Here is a 25,665-nt window from a genome sequence, read left to right as displayed (position 1 = left end):
TAAGTTCGTATGTTTAATAAGCATTAAATTATACATGTTTAAATGCTTAATTGATATAATTATGGCGAATGCTTAAATATTTAATTTAATTATGATTACAATGATTTGGAAATGTTCGACAGAGATTCGACAAAGTAAAAGTCCCGATTGAACCTTAGGAATAGATAGGATACAAATGTTATGACATTAGGATTACCGAGATTACGTGTAAGACCATATCTGGGATATGACATCGATATGAGAATTCATGTAAGACCATGTCTGGGACATTGGCATCGATATGTGATTTTGTGTAAGACCATGGTTGGGCTAGTAGCATTGATACGGGATACATGTAGGACCATATCTGGGATATGGCATTGTTACGGTACTATGTGTACGATATCCCTGAGTATCCTTTAGTATTCCAAATGGTTCAACAAGAAAAGTGGATGAAACATGGTTATAAGTGATGGTACAACGAAAGCAAAGTAGTCGTGACAGAAATCAACAAGTAAATGAAAGTTGAGAATGGAAGTATGATCGAGTTAAGCAAGACAACACAGAACCTATGTGAGAATCGAATGAAAGTGAATTGGTGAGTTCATACTATATCATGTATATGAAATGAGAAAGGTATGTGTTTAAATATGTTGTATACCAAAATGTGCTCATTTGGCTATATGGAAGTATGGATTGAATGTTATATGAGAATTAAATTGATTAAATTTGTGAAAGCTAAAGTTAGCTATATAAATGATTATATGATTGAGAATGAAATGAAATATGATCTATGTGAATTGTATAGATGAAATATTATATGTGTTATGAGGATGTATGGAATTGGAAACAAAATTTTATGAAATGTATGAAAAAAATCATGAAAGAGTAAAATTTGCAATAAAACAGTTTTGGACAGCAACAATTGTATAACTTTGAAAAATCACTAAAAATTGTGAGAATCGCATTAGAGGTTGAATAGGAAATTAAATTAAAGCTTATTGAGTCTAGTTTCACATAGAAGAAACGGTGTAAGCAAAAGAATCTCGTATTATGAGATATTTGAATTTTTTTAGATAAGGTCAGAATGATTTTGGAATCCCGTATTTTGACTTTGAAAAATCATTTGTATAAAAATAATTATGGGTTATAATTTATATGATTAAAATTCTTAATGAGTCTATTTTCAAAAGAAATAAACAAGAATATCATCCAAATCTCGTATTAAGAGATAATTAATTTTTAGAGAAGAAGGGTCGGAACTGTCAAACAGCAGAATAGGGACGATTGTGAAGAATTAAATGTAGTTGTTGGCTAAACAAAAAATTCTGAAAATTTTATGGTAAGAAGATATGTGAGTCTAGTTTTGGGAAAATCAAGCAGATCTTAATTTGGAGTTCTATAGCCCAAGATATAAATAATTTAGTGACTATGGCTCGAGTAGATAGATTGATGTGAACATGAGTAAATAGTGGAACTATGTGCAATTTTGATTGTATTATCTTGAGAACATGTTGTGAGGATTGGTAAAAGCAGGTTAATAGATTGCTTATTATTTACATATCAACTTACTAAGCTTTATAGCTTACTTTATGTTATTTTTCTATGTTTATAGTGTTCCGAAGGCTCGCTCGAGTTGGAAATTGTTGATCTCATCACACTATTCAGCTATGGTTTCGGTACTTAAAAGGTTTGAAATTTTGGTTATGTGGCATGTATAGGCTAGTTGGTTTGTTAAGTGTATAAGTGATTTTGGCTATTGGTGCCTATATGTTTGAAATGTATTGAGCCATGAGATTTTGCTTGTTTATAATGTGAGGTTTGATATGTAGATGACTTTATAATTGGAATGTGATTGTGGTTATATGGTAAGCTTTAGTAAAGTTATTGATGCATTAGTGGAAGTGTTCAAAATTGATATTCACAATTGATGAATAATGGTATATTATGTGCTTGTGTAGGGTTGACCCTTATGGTTGGCGAATTGGCCTTGCAAATGGCCTATATTCGTCCACGCGGCTGTTCACACAGGTGTGAGACGTCTGTTACTTAGAAAATTCTTAAAGTTTTAGAAATTTTTATGTGTAACCAGTTTAGTCCCGAACCTTCTTAAAATCATGTTTTAGATCTCGTAAACCTATTTAATGGACAATGTGATTATGAATGAATTTGATATGATGATACATGATCAATGTATATGAAATGTTTGTATAGTGATACTAATTGTTCGGTAATGCCTCTTAACCCTAGTCCAGCGACGGATATGGGTTAAGAGTGTTACACAAGTTGTCCTAATTGTGCCTCCAATGCCCGGATAGAAGATGAATTCCCTTGCACAATAACTTCTGTACGAGTCATATGCTCATGCATTAAAGTTTCAAGAGCTGCTAATGAGTTAGAAGGAGAAGCTTGCGTGTACTATTATCGTCGATGTTCTTGAACATGTTGATTCAGCATTAAAGAGTGTTGTGGCTGCGTCTGATTCTGGTATGAAAGCATCTGGCTTTGTTTGGATGCATCTGAGTGTGTTGATTGTAGTTCTGCTGTTGTTGATTGTAATTCCCTTATCATGAATTATAATTGGCTTGAGTAGATATATTCCTATATCAAAATGTCGCAGCATTTTGTCCTGCATTGTGAGTTCCCTAAGACTGTTGATTGCGTGCAGAATTATTATAAGAGATACCATAAGAATTGTTGCAGATGTTACTGACATAAAGGACATTCTCTGCATGTTGTAGACAATCTTCATCGCTGTGGTTATCACTGCAAATCTCACAACAAAAAGTAGGAACATCGACTTGTTGAGCGACTTGTATAGGTGCAACGTCACTAGTCCCTTGCATATTTTTTCATCATATTTGCAAGAGAAGAAAATTGAAAACTAAGTGCAGATATTGTGTCCAATTCAATAACTCCTGAAGTAGCTTTTGCTTGTGCAGTTCTAGAGTTAGGATATTGATAATCATTCTGACCAATTCTCTCAAGAATTCCAATAGCATCATTATAAGTACAATCCAACAAAGGACCATTGGCTGATGTGTTGACAAGATTCCTCGTGTGTGAATTCACCCCATTATAGAAAATCTCAATTTGTGTTTCCTGTTGAATGCCGTGCAAGGGACAATGTTGAAGTAAAGACTTATAATTTTCCCATGTGGTGTAAAGATTCTCATCATCTAGCTAATGATAAGCTGTAATATCATTTCAGAGACGAGTATTCATTGTTGGCGAGTTAAATCACAAAACAAACTATGTTGCTAGTGCATTCCAAGAAGTAATTGAGCCGACAGGTAACCCAAGGAACCAAGTACGAGCTCTTCCCTACAAGGAATAAGGAAATAATTGCATCTTCAATGCGTAATTAGGAACATCTTGTTGACTAAAGGAAGCACAAATAAATAAAAATGATTTAAGATGTTCTCATGCATCTTCATGTGGCAGTCCAACATACTGCCCATTAGAATTCAACATTTGAAACATTACTGGCTTGAGTTCAAAATTTCCAGCTTGGATTGCTGGCCTAACAACTCCCAGTTGTAAGTCATCCAAGACAGGTACTACAAAATCTCGTATAGTCCTATTTTGTATTTGAACATCTTATGGCAACTGTGGGTCATTAGCATTTTGGTGCTACATCAAGGGTATAACTTCATAGTTTCTTGGTAAAGCTATACTTCTTTGTTCTTGAAGTCTCCTCCGAACGGTTCTTTCAATTTCTGGATCAAAATTGACAATAAGCTCCAAATTTCTTCGGGTCATAAAACACCTAAAATAAAATGTGAAAACAACGACAAAAAGAAAACAAGTTAGTAACAACTAAATATTATGAAATAAAAACAAACAAAAATAAACATCAAACAAACGCCATCCTCGGCAACAACGCCAAAACTTGATCGGCTGTTTAACGTCATAGCAATAATGTGCAAGCGTACACTGTCGATGCAAGTATAGTAGATAGATATGAGTCTGTAGGATATTGATCCCATGAGGATGGTTGTCTTTTGTCTATCAATGTCAGTGCAATAAATAGATAGAAATGAGATAAATTGTGAGAGTAGTTATCGAAGCAATAACTTGAAAACAATAAGATAAAATATGATAATGATAAACTTGGATCCCCAACGTGAATATTCAACAGAATACTAAATGCTTACAAGGTATAAAAGGATAGGTGATTGTCAATGCATTAAATTGCAATGAATATCTTACCAAGCTTAACTTCTATATTTAATCTAAGACTTAAACATGCACATTAGCCACACCTTTCAGTGATGGCAATGGAACACTATTAAGGACAAGTGGATTAAATTCCTTTAATCCTCAAGCAACTTCCCTTGTCATGGTTGTTAGCTTGAACTGTCACTGCACTTTCCAGTGTCAGTGACCGTAATAACACTTCCATGCTAAAAACATTCAAATCCAAAGATTAAATAGTAGAAGCAAGATTGAATAAAATAGCATTTAACTCAGAAATAATGTATACTTCCGTACAAACATGAAATAGAAAGTAATCACCATTATTTAGAAAAGAATTATAAAAGAAACAAGTGGAGAGTACTATTCCTAGAAAATCTCGACTTGATCTCTTAACTTCCTCTTGTGTCGCACTCAGGGCTCCTCTTCAAGATCTAATTTTCATCCCTTTCACGTCAATTCACTCGTAGGAAGCTTAAGTCGCCATAGCTAAAAAGCTTCAAAAGATAGGTTGAAGAAGATAATGTCCTTCAAAAGCCTCATCTTTTATTTTTTTCCTTTTCACGTGAATATTAATATTTATAAAAATACACAGGTGTCCTTTCATCAGAATAATATGCCTCTATATGTACAAGTTAGTTGTACCAGACTGGACAGCTCACACATTTTTGTTCTTATCTAGCCAGCTGTCAGGTGTAACGACAATTCTGGGCACAATCTGGAAATACTAATGCAGTGACATCAATACCAAAACATGATAAAATTAAGGATAAATAGGCTAAGATCCACTGAATTATTAAATGCAATTTACTAAACTGAAAATGCTAAAATATGTGCTAAAGATAACTAAGTGGAGACAAATTAACCAATAAGTAGTGAGAAAACGTATGTTCTTTCTAGTACTATCAACGCCCTAACCCAACTCAGTGACGCACCTTTGAGTTTGACTTCACTCACCACCGTCTAACACTCACCTTTAAGTGACGCCCTAACCCAATAGCTCAAAACACTCGCCGCCGTCCGGCGTCTTTGAAATCTTCGGTCTGATATCTGAATCTCGACTTTTTTCTTTTTTAATTTTCAATTTCTTTTCTAACGCCCCAAAAATCTAAAATTTGATTTTTTAAATTCTGCTATAAATAAGTATCTACTTCAGTTGTTAAGTGTCTTGATTGTGTGTTAGAGGTCATGGGTTTAAATCTCACCCTAGGGAAATTTTGTTATATTTGTCCCTATCCTTATCTTGGTCCTTATGACTTAAATATTATTCTCGTTCAATTTATGACAAAATAAGCTTGTTGGTTCAGTGGTAAGGTATTAGTTTATCTTATGGTCTTGTGTTCGAATCCCTATGTGAGTGAATTGACAATATTTTTGCTATTTCTGTTTGAGCTGACCTTGTAGTGGTTGTGGTTTAACCGAATTCTAGCTTTGGAGAATATAATAAGATATCAGAATGTTGGGGTAGTTTAGATATTATTTTGTTTTTATCTTATTTTATTTTGAATTAAAGAAAAAACAGATTTTTTCTTAAAAAAAACTATCCCCACTTTGCACGTTCCCTCTTTTCCCTATTTTATTCACATTGTTATTTTCTTTTCACGTGGATTATAGTAAGAAAGGTCCTCGATTTTTCTTTTTCTTTTCTTGATTTTATGTCCCCAATTTCTTTGTGTTCTTGATTGGTGGTTTTTGTGCTACTCAATTTCGGTGGTGGGTGTCGATTGAATTTTTGATAACTCGATTTTTGCGTAAGTACGATCAATATTTGCTTCTTCTGTAACTGAAGTTTCCCCTTCCATTATTTTTTATTTTGTTAAGTTGGGGTTTTAGTGTTATGTTTCTGTTATTTATCTTCTAGGTTATTTAGGTGAAGGTCACAAAATGATTAATCCATCGAAAAATTAAGGCTTCAGAAAGTGTTGTTTGCGTCCAAGGGTAAGGATTTTTTGTTAATTTGGAATTGTAGTGGCTGTTAGGTTAATCATTTTGTGGGTTGGATTGGTAATTTAGGAAAATCGAGGAGTATATCCTCTTAAATTGACTCGCTATTGTTGGCTAATTCGCTAAGTATTTGATGCTTTTAGGTACTGGAATACTCAATTTTTGGATTTACATAAGAAATTATCCAGGTGTGTAACGAAAACCCAAGAAAACTGCCGAAAGCCAAAAAGTGGGGCTATGGATGCCAAACTGCCGTGTGTCACACATGGCCGTGTGAGAGACGGTTTGAGCCACATAGTTTGGCCAATTGGGCAATGTGGGCCACATAGACGTGTGCCAGACCGTGTGGGTCGTACGAGTGTGTGGGCCGAAATACTAAAAATTTTCCCTAGGGTTGTGTTCGTCGTACGAGTCGAATGTGGGCCTCCCTTAGGGTCTGTACGGTATAAATTGGACTATAAACTATGAGTTCTAGTGTTCAATATCCGTTATATACTACCTATGTATGCAAGATTATTATGTTGCATGCCATATTTGATCAGTAATATGATAAGTATGTTCTGTAATAAAATAAGTAAAATATGTTATCTGTTAAGCATGTTCTATATCTGTTATAATAAGCATGTATTTCATATACATTGTAACACCCCTAACCCGTATCTGTCGCCAGAATAGGGTTATAGAGCATTACTGTACAAACAGAACATTTACATAATGTATACTTATAACCAAATCACCTTCAAACCATTTTCAAACATAATAACCTAGTTCAATTATGAACTAAAACATGTCACAAGTAACCATTTTCAATCTAACATCAACAGTCCAAGTGAATTATATCAACAAGCACTTTAAAGTAATCAACATCGCATAATTTGGTAAGGTGTCAAGATGTACCAAACCAATATAACTTTCTAAAACTTACACATACCAAAACATCATTAACACATGCACTATAATACCATTACAATCGTCTTATACATGTCATTATAAACCGCAACCAAAGTACTCAAAAACTACCAATTTGTCCACTGGATAATGTGATAGATCTCCAATAAACTTCTAATCAATCGAGCTTTCTATAAACTGTAAAGTAAAGGAAAATAACTACGTAAGCAATGAATGCTTAGTAAGCTCGTATAAACTTTAAACATAATATTCCATTTCAATAATGAACATTACAAAATTGTATAAACCTTTACTGATGCCATAGGATTAATAAAGCCCATATAACACCATCAAACTCACAAGTTAGCATACTTGTTCATGATACATATGAAATCAACCATATATATATACATAACATTTAATTCATCATTGTTACCATACGTTCATGTTTCATTCTATTTGCTAACTTACCATTTCCAATACCATGAGTTTAATATAAGCTTATTCAAGCATCATCAAACTCACATGTTAGTAGATTCATTGACAATCATATAAACTCAATTATAACATAAATAGCTTTTATAGGATACATTACATAAGCATCAAACTTTTCTTATAGTTATGAACCATTTCTTACTCATTTCATTTGCATAGTACAAAGTATAAACATAAAAATTAACCATATGTGTTCCCGTCATCCACAGTATCAACTGGTGAATTGTAACATTCAATTCAAACTCAGATATATGACAAATCCATCAAAATCACTAAACAAGTTACCTTACCGAGATTTACAATCTGATGAATGACTTACAGATACAAGTGCATCGATAATCTAACCGGAACACACCAGATGCTCATAAGAGCTAATCCATTCAAAACACACCAATGCTCATAAATTACCCACTCGTGTTATACTCTCTATTTGGTAATTTTCGCTTCTCCTCAATTTTCCACTCGTTCTTGATCTAAATTAATAATTTTATTCAATTTATTAATTCAACAGTAAAACCAATTCATTTTATGCAATTTAGTCCTTTTTGACATTTTTACAAAATTACCCTCAACTTTTTAATTTTATTCAATTTAGTCTCTATGTCCTAATCATGCAAATAAACCAATTTTATTGAAAACCCATACCACCCGAATGCTAATAGCTTCCTTACAATCCACATTTATAACAATTTTACGTCAAGTCCTTGAATTATTATTACTTTAGCAATTTAATTCCTAAACAATTAAATCGTTAAAAATTACTTAACACAATACTTATAAATAACATCTAATACTTCAATTTCATTATTTAACAACTAAAATAATAACTATTCATAAATGACAACATTCAAAATCTTTAATAGTTTCAAGAACAAAGGTACGGGCTAGCTAGACCTAGTTGCAACGATATCAAAAACAAAAAAATTACGAGAAACGAGTTCAAAACAAACTTACATGCAGACATTAAAGCTTGGAAAAAGCTTCAATGTCTTTAACAATGGCTTTCAGTCAATGTAAAAGAAAATAGATTAGGAAGATAACCTTTTGTTTCTTATTTTTAACCTTTTTCTTTATTTTAATAATAAAATTAACATATAAAACATATAAAATCAAAAGAAATTAATGCTCAAACCAACCCATCATCTTAAAAATGGGTAATTTATCCATTAAGGCCATCCAATTATGTTTCTTTAATAAATTAATACTTTAAACTAATAGCGATTGACTTTTTCAACTATTAAAATTTAGTCCTTTTTAATTAATTAACTATCACATTAAAATTTCTTAACGAAAATTCAATATGACCTTAATAACACTCCATAAATATTTAATAAAATACTTACGGGTTGGTTAATAGAAATGAGATCTCGATACCTCATTTTCTAAAACCACTTGACTTTAAGGTCATACCACTTGAACCTAATTATTTTCTCAAATAGCATAAACTGCCAATTCAACATTTATTTTAATACCATATTTGACTCGTGAATATTAAATAATAGTATTTATGAACTCACTCATCGGATTTGTGGCCTCGAAACCACTATTTCCAACACCACTGAAAAATGGGTTGTTACATACTTATTCGATATTTGTTATTTTGCATATGCATTGATGGGGTATATGTTGTGAAGAAAGTGTGGGCAGTTTAATCGATCTATCGATCTGCCATATCTGGTGGCTCAGCTACACAATTTCTGTTATTGGTGAACTATTGCCTATGGATCTGGCAGTTTGGCTGTGAATATTTTGAAAAGTGTCATACCGACACTAAGCAGTGTGTAGGGTTGGATGGGTATATAATACCCTATATAATGTGTAGGGATGGTCGGAGATGGTGTGTAGCAGATAAGGGTAGGATTGTAATTCTGTATATGAAATATTTTGTTTCTGCTCTGTTATAATATGTTTGATGATTTCTAAAAACTTGTCTGAAATTAAGCTCGAAAGCTCACCTCTATCTATTTACTTTCAGGTAACCCCCACACTTAGGACGAGTCAGTGACGGGAGCTCGGTTAAAAAACTTTTCGTTAATTATGCAATTCTATTTTGGTATATTCTGTTTTGAATTGTTTTCGGACTTTTTGGATTGTTTTTAAGTTTGGGTTTTGTTTTTCCTTTTTATTTCTTTAAATGATTTTGGTCGGATAAAATTTGATTTGCAAAAAGTTGGATTTTTCAATAACAAATCACGTTTTTCAAAATTGAACTCAACTAAGAATTTTTGGTGCAAATGTAATTGTTTTACAAGTAAATAATCGACAAATTTATAAAATAGTTAAGAAAGGTATTTTCCCCAAACAAACTCGAATGTTTCTTAACAAGAGCTAGCAATGTTTTACAAGTCAAACGGATTTCAAGATTTTCAAATAAATTGCAGTAACAACTCTAGATTTTATTAACGTCTAGGCCGAGTTTAAGGTGTTACATTTTTTTTCAAATTTCATTGAGAATTTATGGATTTTTTATGCTCTAAGAAGTATTTAAATACTTTAATTGGATTGAAAATCCAGAACTGAAGAGAAGTCCGAAGATTTCACAGATTATTAATTTAATAAATTCCCTAACATATATTTATGAATATGTTTTATTAAAATAGTTAGTTTTCTTATTTTTGTAAGTCCAATTTAACAAATTCCCTAACATATATTTAGATTCATAACTTTGGTTTAAAATGTGGCCAGTGATGTCCACGAAATCAACTAAAAATCCGACTAAGGCAAGTGCACCTATCAATTAATAGTATAGCTACGTAAGCAAAGATATCGTTCCCACAAAGGCTAAAAGTACTAGTAATTATTGTCTTTCTATTATTTAACCGATAAATTCGAGTGATTGGTTAAAACTAAAATTAACTAAATTAATTAACTAAAGAACACGACAAAGAACAATTTACGAAAATAAACGATTAACAACCAAAAAGTGAAACAATACCCAGGAAAGAATTCACCTAGACTTCATATGTCACTATCAATCTAAATTATGCAATTTATTCACTTAGTATCTTGATCCGTAGAAATCCCTAAATTATGTTAATATCTCTCTTCAAGAATAAGAGCAACTGACTCTAGATTGATTAATTGAAATTTCTTTCTAATTAAAACCCCTATTATCGCATTAACTCGATTTATGGATTCCCCTATTAGATTTGACTCTAATCTGGTAGATTTAAATAATTGTATTTCTAAGATTGCATGCAACTCCACTCAGTTACACTAGATCTATTCTTAAATAGGGTCTATTCCTCCTCCGATTTCAGCACATCAAACATAGATCAATAGTCTATAAATATTAAACCAAGAATTAAGCACACATAATTGAGAACAAAATCTAAGTCTTTAGTCATAAACTGAAAATCAAACGACAGGATCCATCATAGAGTTCGTCTCCCTAGGTATTTAGAAAATTAGTTCATGCTAGCAAATAAAAACATCCAAAATACAATATATCCGAAAGAAATAAAGAATCTCACTACAATCTCCTAAGAAATCAACTGGGAGTCTTCAATTTTGACGGAAATCTGCTTCAAAATCCGCTTCTGTGGTGTTTTTTAGTTGTTTTCTTGAGTATTCTATGACAACTCTCTCATATCTTTTTATTTTTGTCACATATAGGTCTTAGAATGCCTAAAAAGACCTAAAATCACGTTTTCCTACAGTTTTGAGTGTAAATTTGTGAAATCAACACGATCTGTCACATGGTCGCGTGGCAGCCCGTGTGACTCACGTGACCATGTTGAATGGTCCAGCCTGTTTAACTCCTGTAACTTGCTCTAATTTTTTGATTTTTGTTTGTTTTTCGCTCCTGTGTGGCTCTTCCAAGTATAAAAACATGAATTTAAAGGATTAGGAACATAAAATTCACTATTAACATCGAATAATCACCCAAAAAGCATTAAGAATGAGGCAAAAACATGTTACTTTTAGCACCTATCACTTGGCTTGTCTAGTTTTATAACTTTTCTCTTATAAATGGTCTAATATCGATGTATGAATTAAAAGATGTAATAAAATATGGTAGGAACTTACATGGTAACTTCTTTTAACTACATGTAAGAGAAACACAAAGTTATTTAGGGTAAACTATTTTGTTAGTCATTTTAAAATTTAAGATTGTTTCTATTTTGATCCTTTTGTTTTGTTTTTGTTAATTTGATCACCATTATGAAAGAAGAAAATGAAAATCTAGAGAGAGATGGAAAAAGAGATTAATTTGTCATTTAAAATATTATAAAGGTGTACCTCTTCAATAACTCACCCTCAATTTTACTGCCAGGTCAATTTTTGGTAAAAAAAATTGTAATTAATAGTTAATATTAGGATAAAATAATATTTAGTTTTTAAATTTGGTAAAAAAAATACTGTAATTTTTAATTTTGGTTAGTAGATGTGACAATGTTTTATGCTATCCTTTGGGTCTTTATAAATCAGGCTTTTAATAAAAAATTTTATCAATTTGAATGGATCTAATTCGATCTAAATTATCAATATCATTTTAAAACTCATAAATACCCAAGCTACAAAGTTGACCAATATATGGCCATTTTAATCACTTAAGACAATTCTTTATAAATGTATGTAAATGTATATAAATGTGTATACATTTTAATCCATTTATATATTTTATGTACATGTATTTTAATCTAATATATAATTTTTATTCTTACAGAATATTCACTGAACCAACATCTGTTGAGGGTAATGTTACACCCCATACTTCGATAGATTCTGGAAAATCAATTGGTGAAGCTTCAAGCCAAACAAAGGGGATTGTTGGGAAAAGAAAAGTCATCCCTCCAAGGTCAGAAGTTTGGTCTCACTTCACTATGATTATTAATAGTGAGTGTGCAAGTAAGACTAAATTTAATTAATATGAAAAGGAATTTTGTTGTGATGGGAAAAAAATGGTACAGGGTCATTGAATCATATCAATTCATGTAAGAGAAAAATCCTAGTAATATTATTGATGCTAGCCAATAACAACTAGTTTTACCTAGTAAGGGGGTTGAAGGAGGGGAGGACATTTTTCAACTTGGAGATTTGATCAAGAAGCATGTAGGAAAAGGTTAGCACAAATGATTGTGATTGATGAATTACCTTTTAAGTTTGTTGAAATTAAAGGCTTTAGGAAATTTATGTTTGTGGCATGTCCTAGGTTTCATACTCATTCACAAATTACTATGACTAGGGATGTTTATCAATTGTATTTAGATAAAAGGGTCAAGATAAAACAACTTTTGAAAAGTTCTTGTTCTAGATTTTGCTTAACTATTGACACATGGACTTCTTTGCAAAGAGTTAATTATTTGTACTTATATTATTGATAAAGATTGGAAGTTTAATAAAAAGATTTTAAACTTTTGTCCAATTTCTAGTAATAAGGATGAGTCTATTGGGATGGTGATTGAGAAATGCTTGTTGAATTGGGGGATTGATAAGTTGTTTACTATCACTATTGATAATGCTAGTTAAAATGATGTTGCTATTGGTTATTTGAGAAAGAAATTTAGCCCTCGAGGGGATTCAGTTCAAAATGATAAATATCTTCACATGAGATGCATGACATGCTTTGTGAATTTTATTGTTGTTGAAGGCTTAAAGGAAATAAATAAATTTTTTGAACGTGTTAGAGGGCTGTTAGATATGTAAGGCAATCTCTAGCTACATTACAAAATTTTAAGGAGTGTGTTGTGATGGAAAAGATAGAGTGCAAGAAGATGTTGAATCTTGATGTTTGTAGTAGGTGGAACTCGACTTACTTAATGTTAGACACTGCTCAGAATTTTGATAGAGCTTTTGAGAGATTTGAGGAGTAAGATACAAACTTTAGGGCTGAACTTGAAAGGGGGAAAGGTTGGCCTAGTGCAGTTGATTGGGCTAGTGTTAGAAACTTGAGGGATTTCTTGGAACACTTTTACGAAGTCACTTTGTGTGTTTCCAACACTTCATATGACACATCCAATAATTTTTTTGATGAGTTTTTTAAAATTGATATCCTTTTACGAGATGCCTAGTCAAATATTGCTGTTGAATTTAGTATTATGGCCATGAAGATAAAAGACAAGTATGATAAGTATTAGGGTGATATTGATAAAATGAATTTGCTTGTGGTTCTTGCTTGTCTTTTAGATCCTAGACAAAAATTAAAGTATCTTGAATTTGCACTTAGTGAAATGTCTAATGCTGAAAAAGCTTATAAAATGATGCAAAAGTTGAAGTTTTGTATGAATTGTCTAATGAGTATGAGCCTCCAGTTCATAATGCTTGTAGCCAATCGAGTGTTGCAATACATGTTTCTCTCGGTGAACCAAAACAAAAAAAATGAAAAGGCGTATGCAAGCTTTGTATAAAAAACATGAGTTAGAAAATGGTGGTGGGGACAAAATGTCTGAATTGGATAAATATCTAGTTGAGGCTAATGGAAATTTTGTTGAAGATTTTGATATTTTATTGTGGTGGAAAATGATTAGCCCTAGATTTCCCAAACTTTCAAATATGGCCAGAGATGTGTTAGCTATATCAGTTTCTACGGTTGCTTCAGAGTCTACATTTAGCACCAGGGCACATGTGCTTGATCAATTTAAGAGTTGTTTAACTCCTAAAATTGTACAAGATCTTGTTTCTACTCAAGATTGGATTTGAAAATCATCATAACAAAAAGACATCAAGAAGATTGAAGAACAAAACCAATAGCTTGACAATATTGAAAATGGTATATTTATTTTTAATTTAATAATTTCAATTTTTTTACTACATCACTTCTACATTAACTTATTTAATTATTTCAATGTTTAGACTTTTCTTTGAATGCATCAAAGCCTACCCTAAATTCATGAGCTTTCGTGAATTGAAGGGTCTGCTTGTTATATTATTCTTATTAACTTACAATTGATACATTTGTTTATATTATTTGATTTTTTTAAATGCATATATTTCTATTGTATGATCATTTTTTGCATATATTTTGTAGGTATAATGCAAATGGAGATCTTTTGGAGAGAAAAAATGGATGCAAATGGAGAATATTAAAGATTATTACATTTAAATTATGTGTTAATTTAAGACTTATGTGGTTCTTTTAATTATGTAGTGTTTCAAGGTATAAAATTTCGATTAATTCGATTAACCAACCGAATTAACTAAAATATTTCGGTTCTATTATTTTTTTAAAAAAATTTTGATTCGGTTAACGATTAAAGGATTATATGGTTCAATTAATTCAATTAATGCTACTTCAGTTAATAACCGAATCAACCATTTGATAACCCCTAATTACAATAAGGAAGCTTTGGATATTAAATTTTGATTCGGTTAACGGTTAAAGGATTATACAGTTAAAGGATTGTTTCTTTTGTGGTGCGAAAGGTACACTACTTAAATTTATTTGTTCTAAGGTTAATTTGTCTTCGGTGCCTAGACACACTTGGTGGATAAATTCCAATGCAACAACTCAGAATTTATCCACATTACATTATGTTAGGTTCACCCATTATGAATGGTGTTGCTGAAAGACAAAATAAAATACTAAAGGACATGGTAAAGAGTATGATTAGTCATTCTACCTTACCTAAACTACTATGGGGAAAAGCATTAAAGATCGTAGCTTATATACTTAACAAAATTTCAACCAAAATTATTGAAAAGATGCCTTATAAGCTTTGGGCAGGTAAAAAGCTTAACTTAAAGCATATATACATTTGGGATGTCCAGTTAAGGCTAGGCCTTATAGGCCAAATGAAAGGACACTGGACTCAAAGACTGTTAGTTGTTATTTCATAGGATACAATGAAAGGTTTATGTGTTACAAATTTTATAATCCCACTACTAATGTTATTTTTTAGATGATTAATGCTTAGTTCTTTGAAAAGATTGAGTTTGCAAGGGGAGAGAGAGTTGAAGACATTATCTTTGAAGAAGAATGTGTTGATATTCCTCAACACATTCCTTTAATTGTTATTGACAATAATTAGGAATAACTTATTATACGTGATATTGTTCAAGCGGTAACTCCAAGTCAAGACAATGTTATTGAACCTCCCAATCAAGTACAATAAATTTTTCCACAAGAACAAACTCTACAACTTCAAGAATCAATGTCATTAAAGTCCACTAGAGAAAGGGCTATAATTGCTTTAGTGGAATATTTTGACATTAAGTTGAAATAGAGGATATTAAGTCAATGTTTTCTCAATGGTACCATTTAGTGAAACGATTTACATGGTGTAGTCAGAAAACTTTGTGTTTGGTGATGCAAAATCAATAGTTTGCAAATTAAAGAATTTCATCTATGGACTTAAGCAGGCTTCTTGTCAATGATATTACAAATTTCACTAATTGATTATCTCATTCAATTTTGAGATTAATTTTGTTGATGATAGTATATACCACAAGTTCAATGGGAGTAAGGTTCTATATTTGGTTTTATACATCGATAACATATTGCTTTCCAATTATAAGTTAAATCTCAACCAACGTCTTAAGAATGATTTTGGAATTATGGAAATGTTTACATTGTTGGAATAGACTGAAGATTTTAGATCTTGTCTTCCCGCATAGACAGCGAAGCAGATCAAATACGACAGATTTTACCTCCCTGTGGTTACAGTGGAGTACATTGAAGCCAATAATTCTACTTCCCTGGGCAGCAGTGGAATAGATTGAAGATTTCATATATTGTCTCCCTAAATAGTAGTGGAGCAGATCAAAGATGACGGATTTTACCTCCCTGTGGTTACAGTGGAGTACATTGAAGCCAGTAATTCTACTTCCCTGGGCAGCAGTGGAATAGATTGAAGATTACAGATCTTGCCTCCCTAAGCAGTAGTGGAGCAGATCAAAGATGACAGATTTTACCTCCCTGAGGTTACAGTGGAGTACATTGAAGCCAGTAATTCTATCTCCCTAGGCGATAGTGGAATAGATTGGAGATTTCAGATCTTGCCTCCCTAAGCAGTAGTGGAGCAGATCGAAGATGACGGATTTTACCTCCCTGAAGTTGCAGTGGAGTATAATGAAGCCAGTAATTCTACCTCCCCGGTTGGCGTGAAGTAGATCAAAGATAGCAGATCTTGTCTTCCCATACTGGTGGCGAAGTAGATCGAAGAAAGCAAATCAAAGATGGTGGATTTTACCTCTCTGAGGTTGCAGTGGAGTACATTGAAGCCAGTAATTCTATCTCCCTGGGCAACAGTGGAATAGATTGAAGATTACAGATCTTATCTCCCTAAGCAGTAGTGGAGCAGATCAAAGATGGTGGATTTTACCTCCCTGAAGTTACAGTGGAGTATATTGAAGCCAGTAATTCTACCTCCCCGGTTGGCGTGAAGTAGATCAAAGATAGTAGATCTTGTCTTCCCATACTGGTGGCGAAGTAGATCGAAGAAAGCAGATCAAAGATGGTGGATTTTACCTCCCTGAGGTTGCAGTGGAGTACATTGAAGCCAGTAATTCTATCTCCCTGGGCAATAGTGGAATAGATTGAAGATTACAGATCTTATCTCCCTAAGCAGTAGTGGAGCAGATCAAAGATGGTGGATTTTTACCTCCCTGAGGTTACAGTGGAGTACATTGAAGCCAGTAATTATATCTCCCAGAGCAATAGTGGAATAGACAGAAGAAATCAATCCTATCTCCCTGAAGTTGCAGTGGAGTGGATTAAAACCGCAAATCTCATCTCTTTGAAGTTGCAGTAGAGCAGATCGCATCAGATTTATTTTTAAGTTGTAGCAGGACAAGTTGAAGCTATAAGTCTTATCTCCCTGAAGTTGCAGTGGAGCAGATTAAAGATAGCAATTTTTGTTCTTTTGAGAAGCTACGACGTATGAATCCTATCTCCCCGACATTAGAGTAGGGCAGATTGGAGCACCAGTTCCTATACCTCTGAAGATGCAGTAGGAAGGAATGATGCTACATGAAGAAATGAAGCATTGAAGAAGTCGAGGCTCAGTAAGACCGGGCACAATTGGGCTTTTAGTCTTTGCTCTATTCCCGTTACACGACAATGAGCAAAGAAGGGCAACTGTATAAGCCCAATAATGCCCGGGCCCAAGCAAACAAATATGCCCGGGCCCAAATAAATATACAAAACCCAACAACCCGTATGGCCCAATAAAAATTAACCCTAGCCTAATAGCCAAATCAGCCCAAAACTAAAAAATAAGAAACAAAAACCCTAATCTTCAGCCTCAGCCGCCGCACAGCAGCCTTGCGCACTGCCCCCTCCGCAACAGTAGCCGCCATTCGCGCGAGTTGCGCCTCCACGCGTCGCGCGCACTCAACAGCCCCCACACCTGCGAAAAAGAAGCATATGGCGCAGTAATAGCAGAGTAGTAGCAAAAATCGCAACTAATATTGAAGGGAGATATGATTTTGTTGCTTACTTTATTGTTATTTTCGGGCTATATAAAGCCGCTTGATTTTGTAAAAGTGAGGGATTATAGTTTAGGCATACGAAAAACAGAGAGAAAATAGAGATTTACTTATTGATTTCCGAATACAAAAGGTGGTTTTTTGGAGTTCTTGATTCCTAGTTTCATTTTTTTTAATTTTACTCTATTTTTCATTTTATTTTTTTAGTTTTCGCTTAAATAAAAAGGAAAAAGAGAAAGAATTTTACTTGGTACCGTCGCGGTGTCCCCTCTCCGTCATAATCGGAGGCTGGGGGTGTCGTCGGAGGCCAATGGGATGCCCAGTGGCGGCGGCGCACAAATGGGTTCAAAAAAAACCTAGGAGAGGGTTTCTCTACCTTTTTTTGTTGAAACAAAGAGAAAAGTGAAATTTTTTTAGGAAAATTTAGATTTTATAACAGTTGTAAAACGGCGCCGTTTTGGGGAGGGATCCGCGCGTCGACCCGGCCCGGTTCCAGGATCTGCGCATTTCACTTTTAATGGTCTAATTTCACATTTGGCCCCTTCCTTTTGCAACGCACTCCAATTAAACCCGTTTTGCTTCTTTTAAAATTGGACCGCGTATTCTATTTTTGTTTCAATTTGGTCCCGTGCTACCAGTGTTTTGGAAGGAGGGGATATTTCTCCTTTTGGTCCTCCACTGTTACGCACGCGTTCAAGTTGGTCCTATTTTTTTAATTTCTTTTAAATCCCCCCATTTTTTTCGTTTTTATTTCAATTTGACCCATTTCTTAGTTTTTATCACAATTATGCCGTACTATTATTTTGTTTTATTTACTACTATGATATTATATATTATTATGCTTATATGCGTATATGCATTTTAATATGTATATATTTTAATATTTTAAATATATATACCTATTGTATGCACATTGTATTATTACTTTGTTTTCATATTTTTTTTATACATATAAATATACATACATACATTGTTTAAAAGATTTTTTTTTACATACACTTTTCATTTTTAAATTATTATAAATATTTTTTAGTTCATGTATCCCATTATTTTATATACATATTGTACATATATATATGTATTTGAATATATACATATGCGAATTTTCACGATTGGCCTATGTATATATACTTATACATTTCATTTTTCTTGCCTTTGTAAATATGTACACATTTGCATATTTTCATACTTTTATTTTAATTTTACAATTTTCATTACATATATACATGCATACTTTTAGAAATTATTATAAGTTTGTTGTATATATTTCTTCACTTACTCTTTTCATATGTACACTTATATTTGTGTGCTAAGTATGTGCCCACTCATATTTTCGAATTTGCTTGTATATTGTACATGTATATATATTTTGTAAATACATACTCATATATGTTTTACATTAAAGTTTTTGTTTCAAATTGTACATTAACTTTAACATACCATTTTAGAAAATACATTTTGGTTTTAACTATACATCAAGGTTATTTTCTTGATTCAACGGTTTTTTTTGAATAAAAGCAATATTCGAAGTTTGGGATTTTCGAGGGAAATTGAGCCCTAACGTATTGGGTTCTGATTTTCTTTGTCAATCTTAAATGACCGAGAATATTCTTTATTCAAAATGCACGAGCATAAAAATCATTTTTGGGAACTTAACTTGTCGTGCCCTAACGTATTGGGTGTGGCCTGTTACTTTCTCGAAATGAAGATTTTCGCATAAAATAAGAGTGATATTCAAAGTTCGGGGATTACGAGAAATTGTACCCTAACGTATTGGGACTCGATTTCTTTACATGACTTGAACAATTGGTTATCCTTTTGGCAAATTTCATCATTCAAGCTTATTTTAAAATCTTTTTTTCAAATTTTCGACACCAAGACATTAAATAATCAATTTGGTACCGATTTTGGGCGTCACGAGGGTGCTAATCATTCCTTGTGCGTAACTGACTCCCGAACTCATTTTCTCAAATTTCGTAGACCAAAATCATTTTAAGGTGAGCCGATCACACCTTAATAAAGGATCGGTGGCGACTCCAATTTTTATTTTTAAAGTCGACAACTAAATTTTTGTTTTCAAAAAAACGGTTTCGACAGTTATTACGCGCAATAACTGCATAAGGGGTAACCGATTACACGCGGATTGAGATTACAGCGAACCAAACGGCCGTTTAGCAGTGGGCCCACTGCATAGGGGGAATACGCATGCATTCCCCCTAACCAAATGCGCTGTAAACAAAAGAAACATTTTGTAAAACTTTGCATCTTGTTGTCTAAAATCTTCGAAATTAAGAGGGATAAATTTGACCACTGATGCAAAAGAACTATCACTCCAGAGCAAGATTATGACGATAACGTGTAAAATAAAAAATAAAGAACGTAAAAAGAACAAAAAAATAAGAGAACAACGCTTCTATAAACAATATGAAATCATACTCCTAAAGAACACTAGGGTGCTAAATACATCAAACATTTTATCCTAATGGACATCCACTTCTTATCTTAACAGAGATCCACTTTAGAACAATAAAGTATTTATAACACTAGTCACATAAAAACTATTTTTATATTTTTAAATTTAACTTATTTTTCTAAACAATAAAAATATTTTTTTCACTTACATAAATTCTAATTATTAATATTATATATTGAATTTGATTTTTTTTTATGTTACTCTACTCAATTAAATATTTATTTTCCTTTGTATTGGAAGTATCTTAAAAACGTTAATTTGTTTTATTATTATAATTGAATTTTATTATTTTGTAATTTCTTTTAACCGTTCTTCAGAGAAAAAAAAATTGAACCAAACTCAGGCTTTGTAGTATTAAGTAGAGATATATTAGCTAAAAGTTAGAACTTAAAAGCAAAGAGGCAAAAACTATGAAATTCTGACCAAAATATAAAAGAAAAAAAAGAACAACAATATGATCAATCTTGTGTTAAAATAGTAATAATAAGAAATGAAAACAAGCAGAAACAGGATTGCCATAGATATAGAGCACAATTGCATTTGCATCGGAGACATGAAATAAGAGGGACGATCGGAGGTCACCCGATGAAAGAGTAACTTCTTTACACTAATCACAGGTTAGAACAAACAAAGAACAACCATGCTTCTCCACTGCTATTGATATCATCTGCTTTGTCACTCCAGACTTTCCACTCCAAATTTCATGGTACTTGCATGATGCTCCTTTCATGTTTTTCCAGGGAAATACCTTACCTATGTCTGCTATGTTAGTAGATATCACTGTCTTCTTCGGGTTCAAATTGAAAATCGCAAGATATATTTCTCCTGGGAAAACCAATACGAAAATGATAATTAGAACGGTGCTTGAATATGATGTGCAAATTGAAAAAAAGTACTATGGCCTCAAATATATCAAACCTCTTCTCCCGGTTGCAATCCATGAACGAATTTCGTTCGAACCAGCATCAACTGCAAGAACAATCAAAATGTATTTGGAAATTAAAGAAAAATGTAAACTATAACAACAAAAAGGAAAAGATAACAAAATCTTGAAGATTCCTATAACGTTCAGTTAAAATCAAACATATCACCTTTCAGTAAGTCCATCGTTGCACATAGACCAGAATAACTGTTTACAAGGGAACCAGTACCATTCAACTCCCACATCTGTGAATTTCAGAATAAATGCATTAGATTTTGATACTTATTTTACCAACCTAGCTTGGAAAAGCAGTCATTAATAACAAGATACTGAAATTTATTGGAAATGTGCTGGCCATGCATGAGTTGATAACGATGCAGTCCTGTCTCCTGGGATTAAGTATTTATGACAGAACCACAACAATTCTCCTTATTCGGGATTAAGCTTCAACAAGCCATTGTTTTAGATTCTATATTTATCCATCACCTTTGGCTAATTTTCAATTAGTATTTCGATTGTGTTTCCTTCCTTTGGTCTTAATTGCGCTTCCCAACTTCTCTGTTTTGTAATTTTAGAAATAATCAATACCTGATTAGCATCCCACTTGCAAGGTGAGAAAGAACCTCCCCCAAATTCTTTTGATGTAAGCCTCCTTCTTGGAGAAGCATCCAAGCATAATTCCATACCATCACTTTCTAATAAATGAAGCGTTCCCTCGTATTGTTTCTTGTAGATCATCTCCACACCCCTGTACAAGTTATCCAACAACGAATGAAAAAATTGCGTGAGTAAAAATAATTGACAGGAAACAAACTAGATATAAAGCTAATTACGAAGCCACAAGAGGTTTTCTCTTGTAAAGGCATGGAGGTTCCTCAAATTTGCTCTCCGGTTTCTCTTTCCAGCAGATTTGTTCAAGATCTTGATCAAGAGCTTTAGTTGACCAACCATTTGCTTTGGCATCCTTGCAGGTAATAAGACCCAAAGCTCGTATACCTAACATGCCACCTTCGGCCAAATCCTGCGAGAGAACCTTTTCCTTACTTCTACATCTTCTTCTGCTCGTGATATAAGGAAACTGTAAAAACAACAAAGTAGCATGTCATTATTAGTTAAAAGATAGTTCAATTTCCCATATTATGTCCATGGAAGTTTACATGCCTCCATATTGTTTAAGCTGAAAGAGTTTATCTCAAGCAGTGTAGGGTTCGTGATCAGATTGTATGTGGTTTCATCCAGCTTTCTTACATCTCCTCCAAACATGAGAGGCGATTTGGCCATAGCCCATAAAGTTATCTGTGAAAAGAAAAGGACTAGGTCAATGTAAATGGCTACTTTTAGTGCCAAGTGATAGAATACCAAATCATAGGTATTTATAGAAACAAACCTGAGTTCTTTGCTCATCGAGATTAAGATTAGAAGTTCTATGTGGACCTTCATTCGAACCTATAATGCAGGAAAGTATCCAATTATTTTTGGTTCTCCACTGATTCTAGCTTAGCCCTCCCATATAAATGCCCAACTCAAAACAAATATTTTGCAACTAAAAAGTCATCATTGCATAGAGAACTGGTAGGGACAACAAGGGCATGAAAGGAATAGCTATTTGCCAGGGCGTATAACCTGGATCAGTGAGCCATCCCAATGGTAACATATCCAAGTCAGGCCACGACCTCCCCAGCAAGCCCTTGGCACCTATCATTTTAGCAGTAGAAAAGTCTCTGAAATAGAAAAACAAATATATCAGGTCACATAAAAGATAAAAAAAGCAAAGTGCAATAACATGTAAAAGAAGAAAAAGTCAAAATTTGATCTGGAAATGTAAACTCTCGATCATATGGAATGCTTGACCCACCTGGTAATATCAAAGTGGGATAAAACATCCCTCCATGTATCCCAATCATCTCCAGTAATCCTGTACATGTTGACTAGTCCACTAACTTCTTTAGCCATAGCTGGTGTCACACTGGTACCAGGGGACAATGAATATATAATGGGGCGATCAAGCTTTCTCAGAACCTGCAAAGGTTTATCTTTTCAGAAATTTTAACATGAATGTGAATAGTTGTACCACAGGCCAGTTACTACCTCTGATACAAAGGTTATCTCTTCTACATCCAAATCATCGCCAAATACACAGTCGTGTTTTACTGCAGACAGGAAAAAAAAAAAGAAATGAAAAATTAAAAAGTAACATCAGAAGGATTCCAATTGTACTCCCAAAGAAAGGAAATTTATCTGGTCAAGTTGTCTGTTTGTGATTGACAAATGTAAATGTTAACATTACCAAAATCAACACCCCACTCAGCATATTGGAGATAAAGTGACCTCAAGAAGGCTCTTCCAGCCTCTAGCTTGGTATTTACACTCATGAAACCATGAGACATCCAAGCACAAGCCCTCTCCTTGACCCCTATATCTTTTGCCCTCCACTGTCTGCCGAAATCTACATATGCAGATCCCTAGTAAAAGATAAAGTAAGAAAATAAATAATCAAACAAAAGTGCCAATGCTAATGCTAATGCTGTTTTTTTTTTCTTTTTTTTGTTATTCAAAGTAGAAAGTACTTTGTAGTTGGAATAACCGGCAGTACCTTGACAGTGTCTAAGATGGGGGTGTTTGCATTAAAAGATTGCAGGCTTATCCCTCTCATAACATGAATTCCCAACTTCAAACCCATGCCGTGTACTTTCTTTGCTACTTCTGAAAAACCTTTCCCACCTTTGGATGACGGCCATCTTCCTGGGTCAGGAATTGGCCTCCCCCATTCATCAATCACATCAAATCCAAGAGAATCAGTGTAAGCCCCTTCCACCTTCCTTCTATACCAAAGGTAATCCACCACAACATACTGTTTACAAGTGCAGAGATAAATGAAGAAAACAGCTTCTTTTTCTTTTAACCGGCATAAAAATTTCCACTTCTATAGTTGTAATATCAGTAAAATATTCAAGCACATACAGAGCCATCAGCCATGTCATACCTCATATCCATGCGGCTTAAGACGGTTAGAAACAATTTCAGCATTTTGCAAGAATTCTTCCTCGGATATGGTCCAGCAAAAGGAATCATAAGAGTTCCAACCTCTTGGTGGGGTGCTAGCATGTTCTGGTTCAGTCTTTACATGTGTTTCAGATGGTACCCTGAAATAAGTTATCATCATGAGCACTAAAAACAAGTGGAGAATCATTATCAGACATCACCTTATTTAGTGAAATGGTAAGTCATACAGCAATAAGCCAATAACATGCATCAATGTGGACATTAAACAATTAAGGCCTTTCGAAAAAGAAAAGAAGGGACAAAAAAGTAAAACAGATATTTGAAGTATCCAGTTTGGCAATCAACATTTTTATCTTACAAGGAATATGCAGAAATTAAGCTGAATGGTTCATATCCGCCCAAGTTATTACACTATATGGTTAAGAAAATTTTGATATACTTTAACAATGCACTCAATACTCATAGAATCTTACAAGAATTGAGATAAGCGGTTTGATAGTATCATCAGCTAACTTTTAAAAATTCTTTAAATTAGAGGAAAAGAAGCGATGTAGTAGGAAAACTGTTGGTGTTTCTAATAGTTTGAAGCTTACTGATTCATATCCACACCAGTTTAAGTATGAATCAAAAGCTAATAAATTAGAGCAAAGAGACAACCCTTCGGCATTGAAATAAAAGAGAGAGAGAGAGAATGAAAGCACCTGCAGAGAGAGGGAGCGAAGAAGAAACAGAAGAAGCCGAGGACCGATAGCCTCATAGCTGATTCGGTGTAATTGGGTGTGGCTTGCTTGTGGTGTGTGGGGAGCGTTTTAAACTAGTCTTCAGCTTCTGGGACTTTTTTAGAGGATGCAGCAAACTGCCTGTAATCTATCTATCTAAAAGAGCATATATTTTAGTACTATACAAGTTTAACTTTCTATGCTTGCCACGTGGACAAGCTAAAAGAAGGAAAAAGCAAAAAGATTTTGCTTATTCTCGTCCATAAAGGTTAAAATATTTTTACTTCATACTTTGAATTTTAACCTTTCTCTCTTATTTTAAAATTTAATAGAATTTTTAAATATAAAAATTAGATGAACTAAAATTTTTAAAATAAGATACAAAAAGTGCTTCACTGACTTTTATTATTAGTATTAGAGAACATGAATTTAAAAAGAATCGAAAAAGATTATGAGTAATTTTAAATATTATATATAAAAATATAAAGAATTAATTCTTGAGTGAACTCAATGTATGTTTTCTTTCTTTTAATTTTTTCAAAATTCGATATTTGATATTAATTTTTGTTAGAATTTTTTAATTTCTAAATAATGCATTTAACATTGTCATTCTAATTAATCAACACAAATTTAATTTATACTAAAAATCTTATCACATGCTATGCATGTGGAGACCA

General features: G+C 33.2%; 1 protein-coding gene across 1 annotated transcript; it reads right to left on the bottom strand.

Moving 5' to 3' along the window:
- Nucleotides 1-20,835: 20,835 nt before the first annotated feature.
- Nucleotides 20,836-25,150, bottom strand: LOC107909719 (uncharacterized). The gene is made up of 14 exons (XM_016837351.2): nucleotides 24,971-25,150; nucleotides 24,250-24,409; nucleotides 23,860-24,117; nucleotides 23,554-23,728; nucleotides 23,355-23,416; nucleotides 23,122-23,285; nucleotides 22,890-22,987; nucleotides 22,654-22,712; nucleotides 22,428-22,562; nucleotides 22,100-22,344; nucleotides 21,855-22,014; nucleotides 21,436-21,511; nucleotides 21,263-21,313; nucleotides 20,836-21,169 (listed from the first exon to the last, which is right to left on the bottom strand). Exons 1-14 carry the CDS (start codon nucleotides 25,024-25,026, stop codon nucleotides 20,952-20,954), a joined length of 1,917 nt encoding a protein of 638 aa, XP_016692840.1. The 5' UTR covers nucleotides 25,027-25,150; the 3' UTR covers nucleotides 20,836-20,951.
- Nucleotides 25,151-25,665: the final 515 nt, after the last annotated feature.

This window comes from Gossypium hirsutum, chromosome D02, assembly GCF_007990345.1.
Source record: "Gossypium hirsutum isolate 1008001.06 chromosome D02, Gossypium_hirsutum_v2.1, whole genome shotgun sequence".
Lineage (NCBI taxonomy): Eukaryota > Viridiplantae > Streptophyta > Magnoliopsida > Malvales > Malvaceae > Gossypium > Gossypium hirsutum.
The sequence above is the reverse complement of the archived record's forward strand: the minus strand, read 5'-3'. Positions and strand labels throughout refer to the sequence as shown.